Here is a 17,533-nt window from a genome sequence, read left to right on the forward strand (position 1 = left end):
CAATGACTGATCCCTATGTCTAAGTAAAAAAACTATCTAGGAAGGAGAAGTTATTAAAGGGGTTTATGCAGAATGTGAAGTAGGATATGCTGAATTTTGCCAAACTCAAATGTTGCGGGTTTGGATAAGAATAACAATAAAGATTTTTACACGAGTAGCACATCCCCTAGCTATACTTAACAGTAAGGATGTCTAATGATATGAAGAATGCAGAATAGCTCTTCTGGCATAGAAATAACCTGTTATCCGCTTTCTACCTATTGGGATGCATATACTTCTATTCTGTAATAATGTTGATAATCCCCCCGCTTCCTTTTTCTTTTTTTTGTACCCCCCTTTTTCACTGATAAAGTGAAGAAATAAAGAATTTATATAAAAAAAAAAACAATATGGAAAAACCAATAAAAAAATAAAAATGCAATATTTATTTTTAAAAGTAACTTATCTTAACATACACAATTTATTAGTTTCAGATGGATGAATGGAGCTGGGAACAGTAATGCATTTACCTGCTGTGTCCTTCTTTTTTAAACCTGTAGCTTTTCAATAAAGTGATCTTCAGTATATCAGTATTTTTTTTGTACTACTGCTGCTTTAATAATATATTTTTATCATGAAATAGGGAGCTTTTCCCCCTTGACATTTGATGTTTAACAGTGTGAGTCATAGCCTTAAGCTTTGTTACTCTGACTCACCATTCAGTCTTGTCCCGCTTAATGGTGACTGCCTTTCCTGGATTGCTGAATTATCTCAGACCTTCTCATAGGTTTTTCAGCTTTTGCTAGAGTGTGTACTATCTGTCTCTGATAAAAGTGGTATGTATAATGTCCCTATAATGCCGAATATTCTAACTATAAGCAGGGCATTAGGTACAGAGAGCACTTAGTCTCTACATCAAACAGAAGGCTAAAGCATAATAAAAGCAAGAAAAAAGCATCCTGCTGCACAACAAAGAATCAATATAAATTTGGGCTATGTTACATCTAGGGTTACAGTCTACTTTGTGGCTGTCTGACCAGGGTGCAGGATGCAAGAACTCTATAAAGTTCATTTAAGACTTTGCAGTGTGCAACATGCAGTTTTTATGAGGATTTTTCTTATAATTCAATTAAATTGCAAACCAGACTGGATGGGCACTATGGCATTTAGTGCAACAATGCAGACGTGCAAGGAGCCTGTCTGGGGGCAAACACTTTAAATAAAAAATTTTAATGTGCATAACTTTGTGTTCATTTTAGCAACTTGCATTCACAAATAAATCTTGATATGTGTTGTCTATGGAGATTTCTGTTTATCCAGGCCATGATATACAGTATCTAGTAGAATTAAGTCAAAGTTAACTGGACATTAAGGGGCGTTATTTATTAACATCCAAATGTCTAAAACTCAAGTTTGTTTTGCTATAAAATCCGAATTTTTAGTGGGGAAAAAAACTAAAATCTTTCAAGAGTTATTATACCCTGAGAATGGAAAAAGTCTGAATCCGAAAAACCTGGCATTGCAGACTTATCGAGGTTGTGTATAAGTCAATGGGAGAGGTCCCTATCCTATTTGGAAGTTTCTGTGGTCTGCGCTGGAATTAGACCAAAAATCTGCCATTTTTTGACTTTTCTGTCAAAAACACAGGTCTTTTATGGCAGACCATTAAGGGGTACTTGATGATTGGTTGCTATTGGTTACTGTAACTGGAGTAAAACTTTCAATTGTTTTTTTTAATTAATCAAGTAATTAATTAATTAAGTTAAAAAAATAGTCATGATCTCATCTCTGTGTTTTTCACAACACATGCATTCAGAATATTTACAGAATCTTGGGCTTCACTTAGGGCATGGACACAGATACGTTTTTTCGGCATGGAAACGCAGCAAGGTTTTGTAAAAAAGCTGATTGCGACGTAAATACGCTAACCTAGTGTGCCATTGTCTAAGCTTGAAACCGATTATCATATTATGAGGCGGTTGGCTTTTTTTTAAAAACACCCGTGTTTCCGCATGTGTGTTCACAGCCTTAATTAATATCCAATTAATTAAGAGCACACCCCTTAGTATAGCAGAGGGATGTCTACTAACATCTGGCCCTTTGTCTAAGGTAGCACTGTATTCATGGGTGCAGGTCCTGCACCAACATGCAAAGATGGCAGGGCAAGGTGCAATGTGCAAGAAATGTTGCAGCTTGGTCTAATTTTTTTGTACTTTGCCTCCTTCCCCATAATCAGTAATCGTTACATTTAAATCCTTTTGCATGAATGTTTCCTTGAACAATATAAACAGAAATATAGTGCATGATCATGTTCTCTCTGCATTTTATTGTTTCAGGGACAGAACAAAATTCCATAGAAGGTCCCAGCAGATCCAGCCAATCAGTTGCACCCAATGGTTTCAAACGTCATTTTCTGAGCCATAAACTGGACTGTGACAACCAGCCTCAAGATCCAGACAGACTGTTTCAGAGATGTTTCCTTGCGACTGTGACCACAATCAATGTACAAGGACCTTCCTGAGCAAGATTCTCTAACATGTAAGTATAAATAAACAGGCCATGGCATGCAAATCAAAGAATTATGGCCAGTGTCGGACTGCCCACTGGGATACCAGGAGAACTCCCGGTGCGCCCAGGTGTCATTGGGCCTCTTGCTTCTAACCATTTGGCCTTACTCATGGTCATTCCCTATTTCTTTATGGGAACAAAGAGGCTTAATAATAGAAGAATAGAGTATAATATTTAGAGAAAAGAGACTAGGAGAATAAAGAGGTTAAGTGAGGAGAGGAGGAATGATAGTTTGGAAAGTGGGCCCTCAGCCTAAGATTTTCTGGTGGGCCCCTGGCATCCCAGTCCGATACTGATTATGGCAATATTCTTCTGAGAAAATACTATGTTGTGGGGATTAAATTCTACAGCTTTTGAAATCTGTACAATCTTTGCAGTAAGGAATGTTAGTTACACTTTCTTTGTGTTTGTTGGGTTCTTTGCCATAAGCATTTATTACTCACAGAATATGAAAAAAACTTATAAAAAAGCATTATTTTCATTATTGTTATAAATCATTCTGGGTACAATTGTACATCATTAGTTATTGGTGAATGCAGATTAACTGGATGGACTTGCTGGGATAATTGAATACACATGGGGGCAAATTCACTAAGATGCCAGGCGCAACTTCGCCGCACTTCGCCAGGCGTAGTTTCGCCAGCGCTCCGCAAATTCACTAAAATCCGAATTTGCGCACATGGGTAGCGTAAGGTTGCGAAGTTGCGCTAGCGTTGATTCGCTATGTAAAGCGAAGTTACGCTAGCGAAGGCTAATTTGCATACGGCGCGAAATTCAAATTTCAATGGAGGAATACGTATCAGCACTACAAATGCCTAGAAAACCTTCAAATCATCAAATAAAAATTTTATTTTGCCCTACATATGTGCCCACTGTCTAGGTAAGTTGCCATGAGTCAGGAAATGTAGGGGGGAAGGAGGAGAGCCCCAAAAAATTTTTCAATCTTTTTCAGCCTATCACCCATAATGTAGAAAACACGCCAGCGTTTTTTGGGACTTAGAAAAAATTTTGACTTTTTTTGAAACAATCCCTATCTACTCTATTGCGCTTCGCCAGGTCTGAGGTGGCGAAGGAAGTCTAGCGTAAAAGGTAGCATTCAGTACACTGCCCAAGTTAGTGAATTTGCGTAGTTACGTCGCTAGCGAAAATTCGCCTGGCGTAAGGGTGCGAAGTAACACTAGCGAAACTACACCAGCGTTCGTTAGTGAATTTGTGCAGTAATGAAAATGCCAAACGCTAGCGAATTAACGCTAGCGTTCGGCGCAACGGCGCTTAGTGAATTTGCCCCATGGTGAATACTGGAGATCTGTTCCAGTGTACTGCTGTACATCATTAACATATCTGCTAGACTGCATAAAGGAACATCTTATAGAAGTGGATGATATTTATTATATAGTACTTATCTTTATGTGCTGTAGAAGGAATGTAGTCATGTGCACTGCATGGATTGGTGATGCCTCTGGGTAACAATAAGCTGTAGCCATAGGTGGGTCAGTTTAATAAGATTAACAATGAGGCTCAGGTGAAAGCATTGCATGTAGTGATGTGGGGGTCAGGGTTTTCCTGACCCCCACCGACCCTAACCCGCCCTGCTGCAGCCCGCTCCCGCCCGCACCTGTACTTCCGGGGTCCTTATATAGACCTGCGCCGCCGATGATGTCACAATGACGTCACAAAAGGGGCGGGGCGGGCAGACACGAGACTATAAAACCGAAACCCGGAAGTTGGATGCCACCCGCGAGGAGCAGTGCGAGGTTAACCCGAACCTATCCAATTACCCGCGGGTCCTACAGGTATCGGGTCGGCCCGCACATCACTAATTGCATGCTATCTTTGCTGTCTTAAATCATCACAGGTTCATTTATGCATTAGAGCACAAGGATTCTGCACACAATATTCTTCACTTACATGTATTGTTTTGGGTTTCACAATATTCACAACACAACACAGTCTTTAAAGCATGTACCCATTGGATATGGACAATTAGGGGCACATTTATTAAAGGTCAAATTATTCTGATCCGGGCTTTTTGTCTCAAAAAGTAGAGTGAAAAAAAACGAAACTTTTTCAGGATTTATTATGAGACAAATCTCTCACTTCTGTAAGCAGCAGCCTTTGAGCAGTGGACAGATAATTAGTTTAATTAGCTCTTCCCATGCTCTCCAGGACCAGCAAGTGACAGGAAGTACTAAAGTGAAACTGTTTTTCTTGTTATGGCAAGAAATAACAAAAAACATAGATATTTCTTAATGAAAACAATCAGCATAAAGTATGTTCAGCACAAACCCTGTTCATTGAGCTCATATTAAAAAAAACATGCCCTTTGTCCTTTCATGTGTATGGCGATGTTAAGGCGAAAATCTGAAAGGAAGCACTTGCACCCCCAAGTCTGCTTCTCTCTACAGCGTGTGCTAAATAAAAAAAAACGCCTACCACCTTTGCCTTTTGGATGGAGTGCTGTCTAAGACAGACAGTGTGTGATCCACAGGGCCTGCAGCAAGTTGCATTCTGCATGCAAAAATGGCTTCCAGTTGAGGCAATCCTTTGCCTTTGCACACTGCATTGTAAATAAGGCCTACAAAGTTTTTTGCTTTATAGTAATGTTATTGGGAATAGAATGCACATAAACAATTTATTTCTTCTTTTACCTTTAAAGTTTTACTGATCAAATATTCAAATATTGAATGAATGATTTGGTTATGCTCTAGTATTATAACAATTACTTAATAGAACAAAAAATAACGAGGTACTTCCTACCCTGCAGCTCCTTTTATTTTACCCATTGTGTTTTCTGATTAATTGCTTCACTCTTGTGGCTAAAAAGTTATGTGAACTCTCTGCCGACAAGTCTCAACAAACTATAATGCTTATGTATGGAAATATAATTCAGTGCAACATGTTCTCCACAATTAACAAAAAGGAAAGACTGAATTCAAAAGCATTCTAATTGTTTGCACAATTATGTAGTCTGTAAGTATAATAGAAACAAACACATTAAAACACAATTGAAGAGACCTTGACACAAAACACAGAAATCACAGGCAACTGTCATATAGCAAGTTACATTGTGTACATTCATATGTAAATCAAGTATCATAAACTCTTTTATATCTTATAATTTATGCTGTCAATGTCTGTAAGGTTCCTATCTTTATTTAATCCGAAGATATATTACAGTACATACAAATATATGCCATCATTTTCTAAAACACTATGGTTAATTTTTTTTGTACTGCATTTCAATGATGCCATGATTTTTTTTGTACAGGTATGGGATCTGTTATCCAAAAACCAGAAGGCTCCAAATTATAGAAAGGCCATCTCCCATAGATTCCATTATAATAAAATAATCTAAATTTTAAAAAATGATATCCTTTTTCTCTGTAATAATAAAACAGTACATTGTACTTGATCCAAACTAACATATAATTAATCCTTATTGGAAGCAAAACCAGCCTATTGGGTTTATTTAATATTTACATGATATTCTAGTAGAGTTATGGTATGAAGATCCAAATTATGGAAAGATCCATTATCTGGAAACTCCCAGGTCCCAAGCATTATGGATAACAGGTCCCATACCTGTAGTAGTAGTACAAAAAACACAAACATGTTCCATACAAGATGGCTGTAGGGTAGTGATTGTCAGACCCTTAAGTCACAATCAATGACTTTAACTCTTTGTAAACAAGCCTATGTAGTTAATTTAATGTTTACATGATTTTCTAGTAGATTTAAGGTACGAAGATCCAAATTACGGAAAGGTCCCAAGCATTCTGGATAACAGGTCCCCTACCTGTACATATAGCAGAGGTTGTGTTGTCTGCATGGGGTTTCTGGTAGTGTATAAACTAAAATAAGTATGTGGGGGAAGACATATGATCTATGAGTTAGCCTTTCAAACAATTCCTTGAAACCCTGTATTCTTCTGTTTAGTAATGTATCAGAAAGATTTCAATGAAAAGAACTACAGCAGACATTTCAATAGCCAAAGAGATAGTCTCTGCAGATTGACCTTTAGGATTTGGCATGGAATGACAGCTCAAGTTTACAGGCCCATTTACTGTATGTCATACAGTATTATTGACTTCAATTGAAAATCAATTTTAAAATGTATTTATGTAAACACTCAAGATTTAGTTTATCATTTAAACTTTGTCTTTTAGTTATTGATTGCTCAAAAATGAATAACACTAGAAAGAAAGAAAACAGCTTCAAATACAACATGTTTCCATATGTTTTCCATAGACATGCAAAAACAAACAAAATGTGCAAAACCTATTTAGTGGTTTAACACAACCCCATGACTGAACACTATTCAATGTAATCATTTAGTAAAGTAATTTGGTGTTACAGCTGTAAGTCCCCTATTATTGTCAACTAGAAGAACATATTTGTTTGTTCCATTGATGTCAAATACAGTTGAGCTACAAGATTTGTGCTTGTTTGCCAGAAAACAAAGCACATTGTTAGATCTCGCAACCCAGTAGGACTTGTTTATGAATACAAGTGCAGTGTGCAAATTCTACATGTTTTTTATGCAAAATGCAGTATTATTCCCATAATGCCATTATCAATGTATCAGTGCATAAATTGGTGTTCAGTGCAATTGTGTCCACCATCCAACTGAAATGTGTGCAATTGTGCATTGTGATAAATTAGGTGCCAATGCATAATTTTTTCGGCCCTTCGCAGGTGCTTTCTTTTTAGGTGTCTGCTACCCCTATTAATTCAGCCCACAGTGAGAACCCCAGAACTACTGGAATTATCAAGGTGGTGGTTATTCCAGGAGTCTTCTGCATGATTAATCAGAACAGACTGGATGGGTGCAATAGTGCTTGGTGCAAATACTCGTAGGTGTGAGGAGTGTGTTTAGGTGCAACTACCTTTAATGACACCCAACAACTGCATACATTTTTGGGCAACCATTATTGCAGCTGTGTTCCTAAATGAGCCCTTATGAGTTCACCAGGCTGGATTGGAAACCTACTGTAATCTGTTATATTACCTTTAAATGTCTTGTAGCCCCTGAATATGGTTCAGCATTTCCGTTACCTCACCCTGCTTTATAAATTGAATGTTGACTATAGCTGTATATTCCAAAGGAGCAGCGACGTGTGAATGCAACATATGCCTCCAATATTGTCAGTTAAACATTATGGCACATAATATGGTCAATATAGACTGAATACTGAATACAGCTGACACCAGTAAAATAACATACAGCAGCAGATACAGTTACAGTATATCATTTAGAACCATCCTCTGCCAATCTGCAGTTATTGTAATGTACACACACACATACACACATATATATATATATTTCTTGTTTGCCTGTGAATGGCTGTAATCAGGAAGAAAAAGTGTAGAATATACTGATACTGTGCAAAATGAAAATGGCAGAAAGGAAATGAAATGTTTATATGTTGAACAAGGTCCACATAGGAGATTTGCATTTAAAGTTGTTAAATGATGTACGTTGACTGGTGTGTCTCTAGTTATGGAGTATTTCTGAAAAAACCTGAGTCTCTAAGCATCTGAGTTTTGGGATGCTATCAACATGACCACTCTGCATTCACTGGAAGCACAAAGTTTCAGCAGGAAGAGAGAATTATTTACTGTTTTTAAATGAAACCGTACATTCCTTAAGGCTGTTATTTAGAGCTAGAATATCACAATGTCCGAGAAAAAAAAAAACCCTAGTCTCTTTCTGTCTCTAATGTTATTCTCACTTTGTTTCTTTGCAGGTCATTGTGGTTTCGATTTGAGTTTCTAAAAACACCTGCTTGGCTTCAGACAGCTGGTGCTGTAAACACAAATTACCTTGCATTTCATCAATAAACATTTCTAATGACTCTTGTAATCAGTGTCTTGGTTTCCCATATTTCTGCTGCATTAACCTAGTTGCTTTGAATTTACAATAACACTAGGTGATGGAAAAAGGTTTCTGGGGAGGTAAAAATTATGAAATATGAAACACCCTTTTGTGTCTGCAATAAGAGCATAATTACTGAAAGTATACAGATGTCCATGCTTATTAGCGTTGATGCTCCTAGAAGCAATTACATAGATTTTTTTGAATGTCCTATATAGCCTGTCTAATATAAAGGTCATGGGTCCTAGGCTGTAGAAAGAGTAAAAACATTTGTATCATTTTGGTTTTTTAAGCAGGAACAAATAAAAATATTAAAGGGAAAAAGGCACAGAAAGAATACACATGATTTATAATTGACTCCAATAACACCACTAAGCACTTAAAATACACACGACCACCAGAGCACATATACTGTTAATTTATACTACCTGACATAATCTCATCATTTTATGAGCATTCTAAATTAAAGATAGAGGGAAAGTAATAGTACAAGTCAGGTGTGAATATTCATTACATACAGTATGTATGGTCTTAATAGAAAATATTATTCTGAATAGAAGTAAATGCAGTTCTTTGTGTGGATAAATCAACAGCAATTATATATACATCATAAAAGCAGTCCATGGTAGAACACCAAATTATTGCTTTTGTGTCATTTCAAATATTTCAGTCAAGGTGTCATTATGAAGTTACTGGTAAACATGGCAGAATAAAAAATCCTTCGCCTTTGCAGCATAATTATTACTTTTTGCTAAAACAGATTAGATTGGATTGTTTTTTTTTTTTGTTCTGGAAAGAATCTTGCCTACAAAGTATAACTTTGCACAGAGACAGACCAGTCTGTTTGTCACCCTTGCACATATGTGTGCGATAATCTAAAATTTATTAGACCTAACTTCTTAATAACCCAATCAGTGCTTTACATCTTTTAATGGTTCAAGTTTTTAGATGCATTAATCAATTTGCTGCTTTTCTTCTTTGAAGGCACTCTTGTGGCCCTATGGCTGCATTTGACTAGTTTACAAATTCTAATTTCCCAACAGCAACAACATAATTCAATAAAAGTTTTTATTTCCTAAAGGCACATGCTAATATCTTTTTGATATATTTATGCTAAATTATAAAGTCATTAACACTGTTAGAATTGATAAAGATAAAAAAGAATTGATACATTTAGAAGATACATTTTACTAGTATTTAATAGGAGCATGAAAATTCTAAATTTTAAAACTGTACAGTACACTGTATATATATATATATATATATATATCCTTCAAAATGGACCAGCACACCAGGTTTTCAAGTGTTCAAATTTGCTTTATTTCCATAACACTCGTGGATGCACGAGTGTTATGGAAATAAAGGAAATTTGAACACTTGAAAACCTGGTGTGCTGGTCCATTTTGAAGGACATACTGTACATTACTTTGACCAAAGCACCCACAGTGAAAATTAAAGGAAAGAGTTCAGGTACTATCTGGACATTTATATATATATATATATATATATATATATATATATATATATATATATATATATATATATATATATATATAAATATGCAGTGCACTGCACAATTTTAAAATAGTGTGTGTGTGTAGTGATCTATAAAGGGCAAAGAGGTAAAAAGAAAATGTGTATGCATACTTGAAAGAGATAAGACAAATGACATATGAACTAGATGGAGTAGACTAGATCAAAGAAAAAAAGACAGACGGAATATATTATATGCAGTAGATATTGTTAAATGTCAGCCTGTTGATATACATTTAAGTGGCTAGACAATGTTGTTTTTTTAATGAACACAGTGTCGGACTGGCCCACAGGGATACCAGGTATACTCCCGGTGGGCCCAGGGATCAGTGGGCCCTCCTGCTTCAAAACATTTGGCCTATTTCATGGCCATTACCTATTTATATCTCTTTGTTCTATGAGAACAAAGAGACTAAATAAATGGAATAATAGATTATAGCATGTAAAGAAAAGAGACTAGGAGAATAGAGGTTGAGTGAGGAGAGGAAGAATAATAGTACTGAGTGGGCTCCTGATCTAAGGTCTTTTGGTGGGCCCCTGGTGTCCCAGTCCGACACTGAATGAATATAGAACTCATTAGAACACATTAACGTAATAAGTGAAAAATTGTGAATGGATATGTCCATCAAGTTCAAATGTTTTTATCTAAATAAAACCTACCTAACTGCTAGTTGATCCAGAGGAAGGTGGGGAAAAAACACATCAAAAGCCTTTACTTCAAAGGGTGAAAAAAAAATTTCTGACACAAGACGGTAATCAGACCAGTCCCTGTAGTGGTGTAAAACACAATACCTTATTTTAGAAAGTAGTCATTTATGTGACACTTTCTCTAAAGTTGTGGCAAACTCCAAGCTCCTCAACAATCTGTAATATAAAATTGCCATGTGACTGTTTCTATTAAAGGAACAATCCGGTGTAAAAATAAAAACTGGGTAAATAGATAGGCTCAAATGCAAACAATTAAAAATGTGCCCCCCTCAAGTCTCTCATTGGTTACTGCCTGGTAATCAATGGAAACGAAGAGAGCTGCAAAACAGTAAGTAGTGTTCTGGCTATTACAGTATGTTAGACATCCAGTGACTTCAGCCTTTATAAATTACATTTTTGGCTAACTATATTGAAAACATGATTTATTTTGCACAGCCTATTTACCAAGTTTTTATTTTTACACTGAACAATTCCATTACGTGTCCTTTCAGTGCTATTGCACCAATAAATAGCTGGGTAATTAAACTGCCTCATTATTACAGCTTGTCCCTAACTAGGAGCCTTTTCTATTTGCAAGAGCTGAGCATCTTCCTCTTCACTTACATGAGGGGATCTGTAGCATACCCCTACAATTAATTTGCCTGATATTTAACAGTCTATTAAAAGTTTAACCGATAAGAATTCAGCCCCCTCTTTTCCACCATGACATCTTCCTTTACATTGAGTTTTACATTCTGCTAAACATAAAGATATATCCCTTCTTATTTTCAATTTCCAGTGTCACTCTGAAACAAAAGGTTGTCTTCTATTTTAACTAACATATTCAAATATGCAAATTTGACTCGTTCAGCAAGTTCCAGCAATGCCAATGACATTAAATTTCTCCTCCAGTTCCATCTCCTGTTTTATCAGCCAAAATTCTTGCATTTGTAAATATACATTTAATACTAGTACTAAATTGAGCATTGTGTATATGTAGCCTCTGGTCCTCCCTATTATTAAACATATTCCCATCCACCTCTCCACCCCAATTCTTCCTTATTATAACCAAATCCTGATCTACAGTACATTGTCTTTTGCAGAATTAATTTCTGCTCCCTTACCCTCCCATACCCAGTTTAAAATCTCCTCCAACCTTATAGCCATTTTGTCCCGCAAGACATCTTTGCCATCATCATTGAGTTGCAATTCATCAATGACAAAGAGCCTGTAGTTGATGGAAAAAACAGACAGTTTTCTAAATAAACAAAAATCTCTACTTCCTACACCAAATTCTTAGCCACATATAAAGCTCACATTGTCTTTCTAATGTAGTGCTTGGCACAGGTAATTTAATAACCCCAGAAGGCCTTACCTTTAGCTTTTCACTTTGTTTCTTCAAATCATTCATGACGACGTCCACCCTTTTAGTAACTTTGTCACTGGTACCAATGTGTACCAAGACTACCACAGCCACACTGGCTCCGCCACATGACAAATCCTATACAAGGCAAAAAATAGACAGTTTAGCATGTAGGGTATTTGCCACTGATTACCTTATCCACCTTCCTAACAACTAATTCAATTATTACTATAACCTGCCTTTCATTCTTAGCACTTCTCTGCCCACTTTTAGTAAAGCAGCTGCACTAGGTGTCCCAAATGTCAGTTTTTTCCACACATTCAAGTTCAGAAATCTCCTCCCCAAGATTTTCACCCAAAATGGTAACTATGGTGGAAATTTACTAAAGGGCGAAGTGGCTAACACTGGCGAAAATTCGCCAGCGTGCCATCATTTCGGCACTTTGCTGATTTACTAACGGTCACTGGCATAATTATGCTAGCGAAGGAGATAGACTCTAGCGCAACTTCACACTCTAACGCCAGTCATATCTTCGCTCTGGCGAAAGAGTGTTACTACGCAAACTCACTAAGTTTTTGTTTTTACTGAACGTTACCTCTATCGCCAGACTTGCTTTTGCCACCTCAGATCAGGCGAAGTGCAATAGAGTAGAAAGGACTTGGTGCTATCATAGGGGCAGGGCTGTGATATTAGGGAATGGGTTGCCACAAGTCCTGTGGCTGTGAGGAGCGGAGGGAATGGGGAATTACATATTTAATGGTACTAAGTTTAAGACTACAGTGCTGCTTGGCAGGAGTGCTAACATGCTAGCTGATTTTAATCTATTACAACTACCTGGTGGCACCATGCTTTTGACATTCTATGAATTCTGCCTGCCCTGCAAACTATACAATGGAATTAGGAGGACACAAAGGGGTCCATTTACTAATTGAATTCCGACTTGTTCTGTGAATCATGAAATATTTGTGGTTTTACTATGTTTATAGAAAGCTCTTAAAATTTGAGATTCATTAAGTGAAAAAAACACAAAAGCCTTAAATGTCAAACTTCACCAAGTAAAAGTTGTTGAGGTACTGTAGAAGTTAATGGCAGGTGCGCCGATCCTATTGGACCATTTTTAAACCAACCAAAATTTTAGAGGTTTTCTGAATTTTTTTTCTCTAAGATTTGTCTGAACATTTCGAGGTTGTTGAGGTATTCATTTTTTCCAAATTGTTGAGCGTTTTTTTTTTCATTCGTACTTTTTGAATTGGAACTTTTAATAAATTAAATGATAAATTTGGTTTTAGAGTTTGTGAGTAAATTATATTTTGTATATTTGTCAATTACCTTCACAATGATATTGTATCCAAGTCAAAAACACCTATGTTTATCTATGAACTAGCAGTCCCTGTAAGTAACAATATTTGAATAACTGAAGGAAAAACAACAGAAATAAAAGCAAGGGCACATGATATAAATGTGCTTATAAGGACAGTTATATCTCATCCTAGATCTCCCAATCAGCAAACACAAATTACACAAGACAGATAAGGATATGTGTTGAATACAGCAGTATGGTATGGTTAAGAAGAACGCAATGGCAATTTATATGTGAGTCTGAATTATCACTATCCTATTTGTAACAGAACAGTTTTCTGATATCATCTAAAAAGGAAATTAGAGAGTACATATTTCTGCATAATGTGTTCTATGATCTGCATTTAACATTTTTCACAGACTGATAAATTTTACATGGTGGGTTCAGGAATATACTGTTCTATTATTTTCAGAGTGCAAGGATATCACCAGGAATTTCTCTGATTGACACTATTCATGGTAACCGACAAAGGAGACCAGTGATAATGTAAATTCTAGATTGAATTCATGCAATAAACTAAGCTGCAGATTGCCTATTTATTGTTGATACTATTTCATTAAAAGGTTCGCTCATCTTCAAGTTAGTTTTAGTATGTTAGAAAACATCCAGTTCTAAACAAATTTCAATTGGTCTTAATTTTTTTATTGTTTTTTAATTATTTGCTGTCTTCTGACTCGTTACAGCTTTCAAAAGGGGGGTCAGTGACCCCATCTAAAAACAAATGCTCTTTAAATCTACAAATGTATTGTTATTTCTACTCTTTAGTACTTTTTATTACTCATTTTTGTATTCAGGCCCTCTCCTGTTTATATTCCAGTCTGACTAACTGACTGACTGACTAACTAAATAAGTTATAAGGCAGGGGAAATACAATCTGTCGATGTGTAACAAGACATACCAGAGACCTCAGAAAGATTTACAGGCCATGTGCATGCATGGGGGGTTGAGTGCAAGAGGGTCAAGGTGTGTGTTGTATTAGTGTTTGTGGGGGGCAGGTATGTGCATGTCCTAGAGGCACACCAAGTTTAAATCCGGCATTGCAGGCATGGCCCATACACTAAGGGGCTGATTTACTAACAATCGAATTGTAAAAACCACAAAAAAGGAAATTTGTTCTTACCGTAATTTCTCTTTCCTTTGGATCCAAGCAGCAGCACCTATGAGATTGATTCCTCCCTTCAAAAATAGGACAGCTAGACACACCTCCAAACAATTAAGTATCCAATAAAAACCCCCCTTCGCCCCACATTACTCATTGTCATAACAAGTAAACCATAATGCATATTAACCATTTATTGAAAACAAACGGGTGGGAAACTACTGCTGCTGCTTGGATCCAAAGGAAAGAGAAATTACGGTAAGAACAAATTTCCTTTTTCCTTTGCATCCTTCGCAGCAGCACCTATGAGACATAGAAAGTAATTCTTTTATACAGGGAGGGAACTTCCAGACATCGCCATGTGGAGAATGTTTCTGCCAAAACTTGCTTCTTCTGAAGCCCAGATGTCAAGCCTATAATGCCTCGAGAAAGTATGCAAGCTACTCCATGTAGCTGCCTTGCAAATTTGCTCTGCTGACACTTGACTCCTTTCAGCCCAAGATGTGGCCACAGCTCTGGTGGAATGTGCTCTGACAAAAGCTGGAGGTGGAAGATTTGCCAATTCATAACATAAGTGAATAGTATCTCTAATCCACCTAGCAATAGTAAACTTGGAAGCCTTATTGCCCTTTGTTCGACCTGAAAAAGTGATCAGTAAACTTTCGGACTTCCTAATGGGACTGGATTTCCGTAAATAACTTCTCAATGCTCTTGCTACATCTAAAGAATGCAGATTCTGCTGCTCTTCTCCCACGGGATTTGGAAAAAAAGATGGCAAAATTATTTCCTGGTTTATGTTTGAAGCCGTGGCCACCTTTGGTTGGAAGGATGGAACAGTTCTTAATACCACTCTGTTTTCCAAAAAAAGAATATAAGGCTCTTTAGCAGATAGAGCTCCCAATTCACTGATCCTCCTCGCAGAGGTAATTGCTAGCAAAAAAGTCACTTTCATAGATAATATTTTAATGTCTGAGTCTTCAATAGGTTCAAATGGGGCATTACATAATCCCTTCAAAACAACATTCAAGTCCCAACTCGACACAGGCTCTTTATAAGAAGGACGGATCTTCCCAATAGCCTTCAAAAACCGTGTTACCAAAGGATCCGATGAAAAAACAATCCCAGTAAAAGCAGAAATCGCAGAGACATGTGCTCTAATTGTTCCAGGCTTTAACCCCTTGTCAAACCCCTGTTGTAGGAAATTTAACACATCACGCACAGAAGGGGTCAATGGCACCACCTTGTTCTCCACACACCATTTGCTAAAGACTTTTTGAATCCTTGCATAGGCTTTATTCGTGGAAGCTTTCCTAGAAAGCAGCATGGTTTCGATTACCTGATGTGAGAGCCCATACTTCGTTAGTAAGGGCCTGTCAAGTTCCATGCTGTCAAGCGAAGTATCCCCAGATCCTTGTAAAGATATTTGCCCTGAGACAGCAGGTCCTTGACCTGTGGGAGAATCCAAAACTCTCCATGACTCATTTTCATGAGTAGGGCAAACCATGCTCACTTGGGCCAAAAAGGAAGTATTGCGATTACTCTCGCTTGGTCCTCTCTTACCTTCCTCAGTACCCTGGCTATCATCGGGAAAGGAGGAAATATATAGGCCAGGCTGTAATCCCACGTCACTGACATTGCATCCAGCCCCTCCGGAGCATCTTGAGCAAACAGTGAATGAAACCTGGGGAGTTTGGCATTCTTTCTCGATGCCATTAGATCTATTTGTGGAACGCCAAATTTTTTTGTTATCTTCCAAAACATCTGAGTTTTCAAGGACCATTCCCCAGGCAGAATTACCTCTCTGCTCAGTTGATCTGCCCATACATTGTCCACACCCTTTATGTGGACTGCCATGATCTGCACCAGTTTTGTCTCTGCCCAATGAAGCATCTTCAGAGCCTCCCTTAGCAGCAGTGGAGATCTGGTCCCTCCTTGGCGATTTATATAGGAGACGACCGTAGCATTGTCCGTCTGGACCTTTACTGATTTCCACGTGACAAACTCTTGAAAATGTATTAATGCTAGGCTTACTGCTTTCAATTCTCTGAAGTTTGAGGATAAAGTCCTCTCTATTATGGACCATGTCCCCTGGACTGAGTGACTGCCTAGATGGGCTCCCCATCCTTTGCCGACGCATCTGTTGTCAGTATACACCACTTCCTCTGAAGTAGTGACCTGCCCTTTTTCAATCTGACAGCCTGGAGCCACCATCTGAGCTGGGATCTGGTGTCTCCTGACAATATCCAACATTTGTCCAGAGAGTCGAGTTTTCTGTCCCACCTTGTTAGCAACTCTTGTTGCAACAACCTCATGTGGAGACGAGCCCAGGGTACTGCTTCTATCATTGATGACATTAATCCCAGGACTTTCATTACTCTTCTGGCAGATATGGGTACCGGCTGTCTTAGCCTCTTCACATGGTCTATTAATTTCATCTGTCTGTCCTGGGAAATCGTTAGACTCATTTGTCCTGAGTCTATCACAAAACCCAGGAATTGTTTCTTCCTCTCTGGTTGTAGAGATGACTTCTGTAGGTTCACCATCCAACCTAAAAATTGTAGGAGATTCAGGACTCTGTCCAGGTGTTTTTTCAACAGACTCTCCGACACCGCCTTGAGCCACCAGTCGTCTAGATATGGTACTATGACAATGCCCTCTGTTCTCAATACAGCCACCACCGCGGCTACAATTTTTGTGAAAACCCTCGGGGCACAAGAAATACCGAACGGTAGGGCCGTGAACTGGAGATGCCAGACTTCTCCCATAATGTGAACCGCTATTCTCAAATATTTTCTGTGTGGTTGAAAAATTGGTACATGCAGGTAGGCATCCTTCAGATCTATGGTTGCCATATAATCCCCCTGCTCCAACAGATTGATAACCGTCTTGATCGAATCCATTTGAAACGTCTTTTTCCTTATAAAGGTATTTAAGTATCTTAGGTCTATGACCATGCGAACTCTTCCATCCGCCTTTGGAACCAAAAAAACCCCCAGAGTAAACTCCCAATTTTACTTCGTTTGTAGGTACTCTTTCCAAAACCTTGTTTTGGACAAAATCCAGAATAGC

The 17,533-nt window shown here is 37.7% G+C and overlaps 1 protein-coding gene across 1 annotated transcript in view; it reads left to right on the forward strand.

Moving 5' to 3' along the window:
• The window catches only part of shisal2a.S (shisa like 2A S homeolog), a 49,606-nt gene extending 41,222 nt beyond the window's left edge, over positions 1–8,384 (forward strand). Inside the window, exons 3-4 of the mRNA XM_018259850.2 lie at positions 2,316–2,517; positions 8,295–8,384. Coding sequence (XP_018115339.1) covers positions 2,316–2,500 — 185 coding nt within the window. The 3' untranslated portion in view covers positions 2,501–2,517; positions 8,295–8,384. The remainder of the gene's footprint in view (positions 1–2,315; positions 2,518–8,294) is intronic.
• The last annotated feature ends 9,149 nt before the right edge of the window (positions 8,385–17,533 follow it).

The sequence above is a fragment of the Xenopus laevis genome, chromosome 4S, assembly GCF_017654675.1.
Source record: "Xenopus laevis strain J_2021 chromosome 4S, Xenopus_laevis_v10.1, whole genome shotgun sequence".
In the NCBI taxonomy this organism is placed as follows: domain Eukaryota; kingdom Metazoa; phylum Chordata; class Amphibia; order Anura; family Pipidae; genus Xenopus; species Xenopus laevis.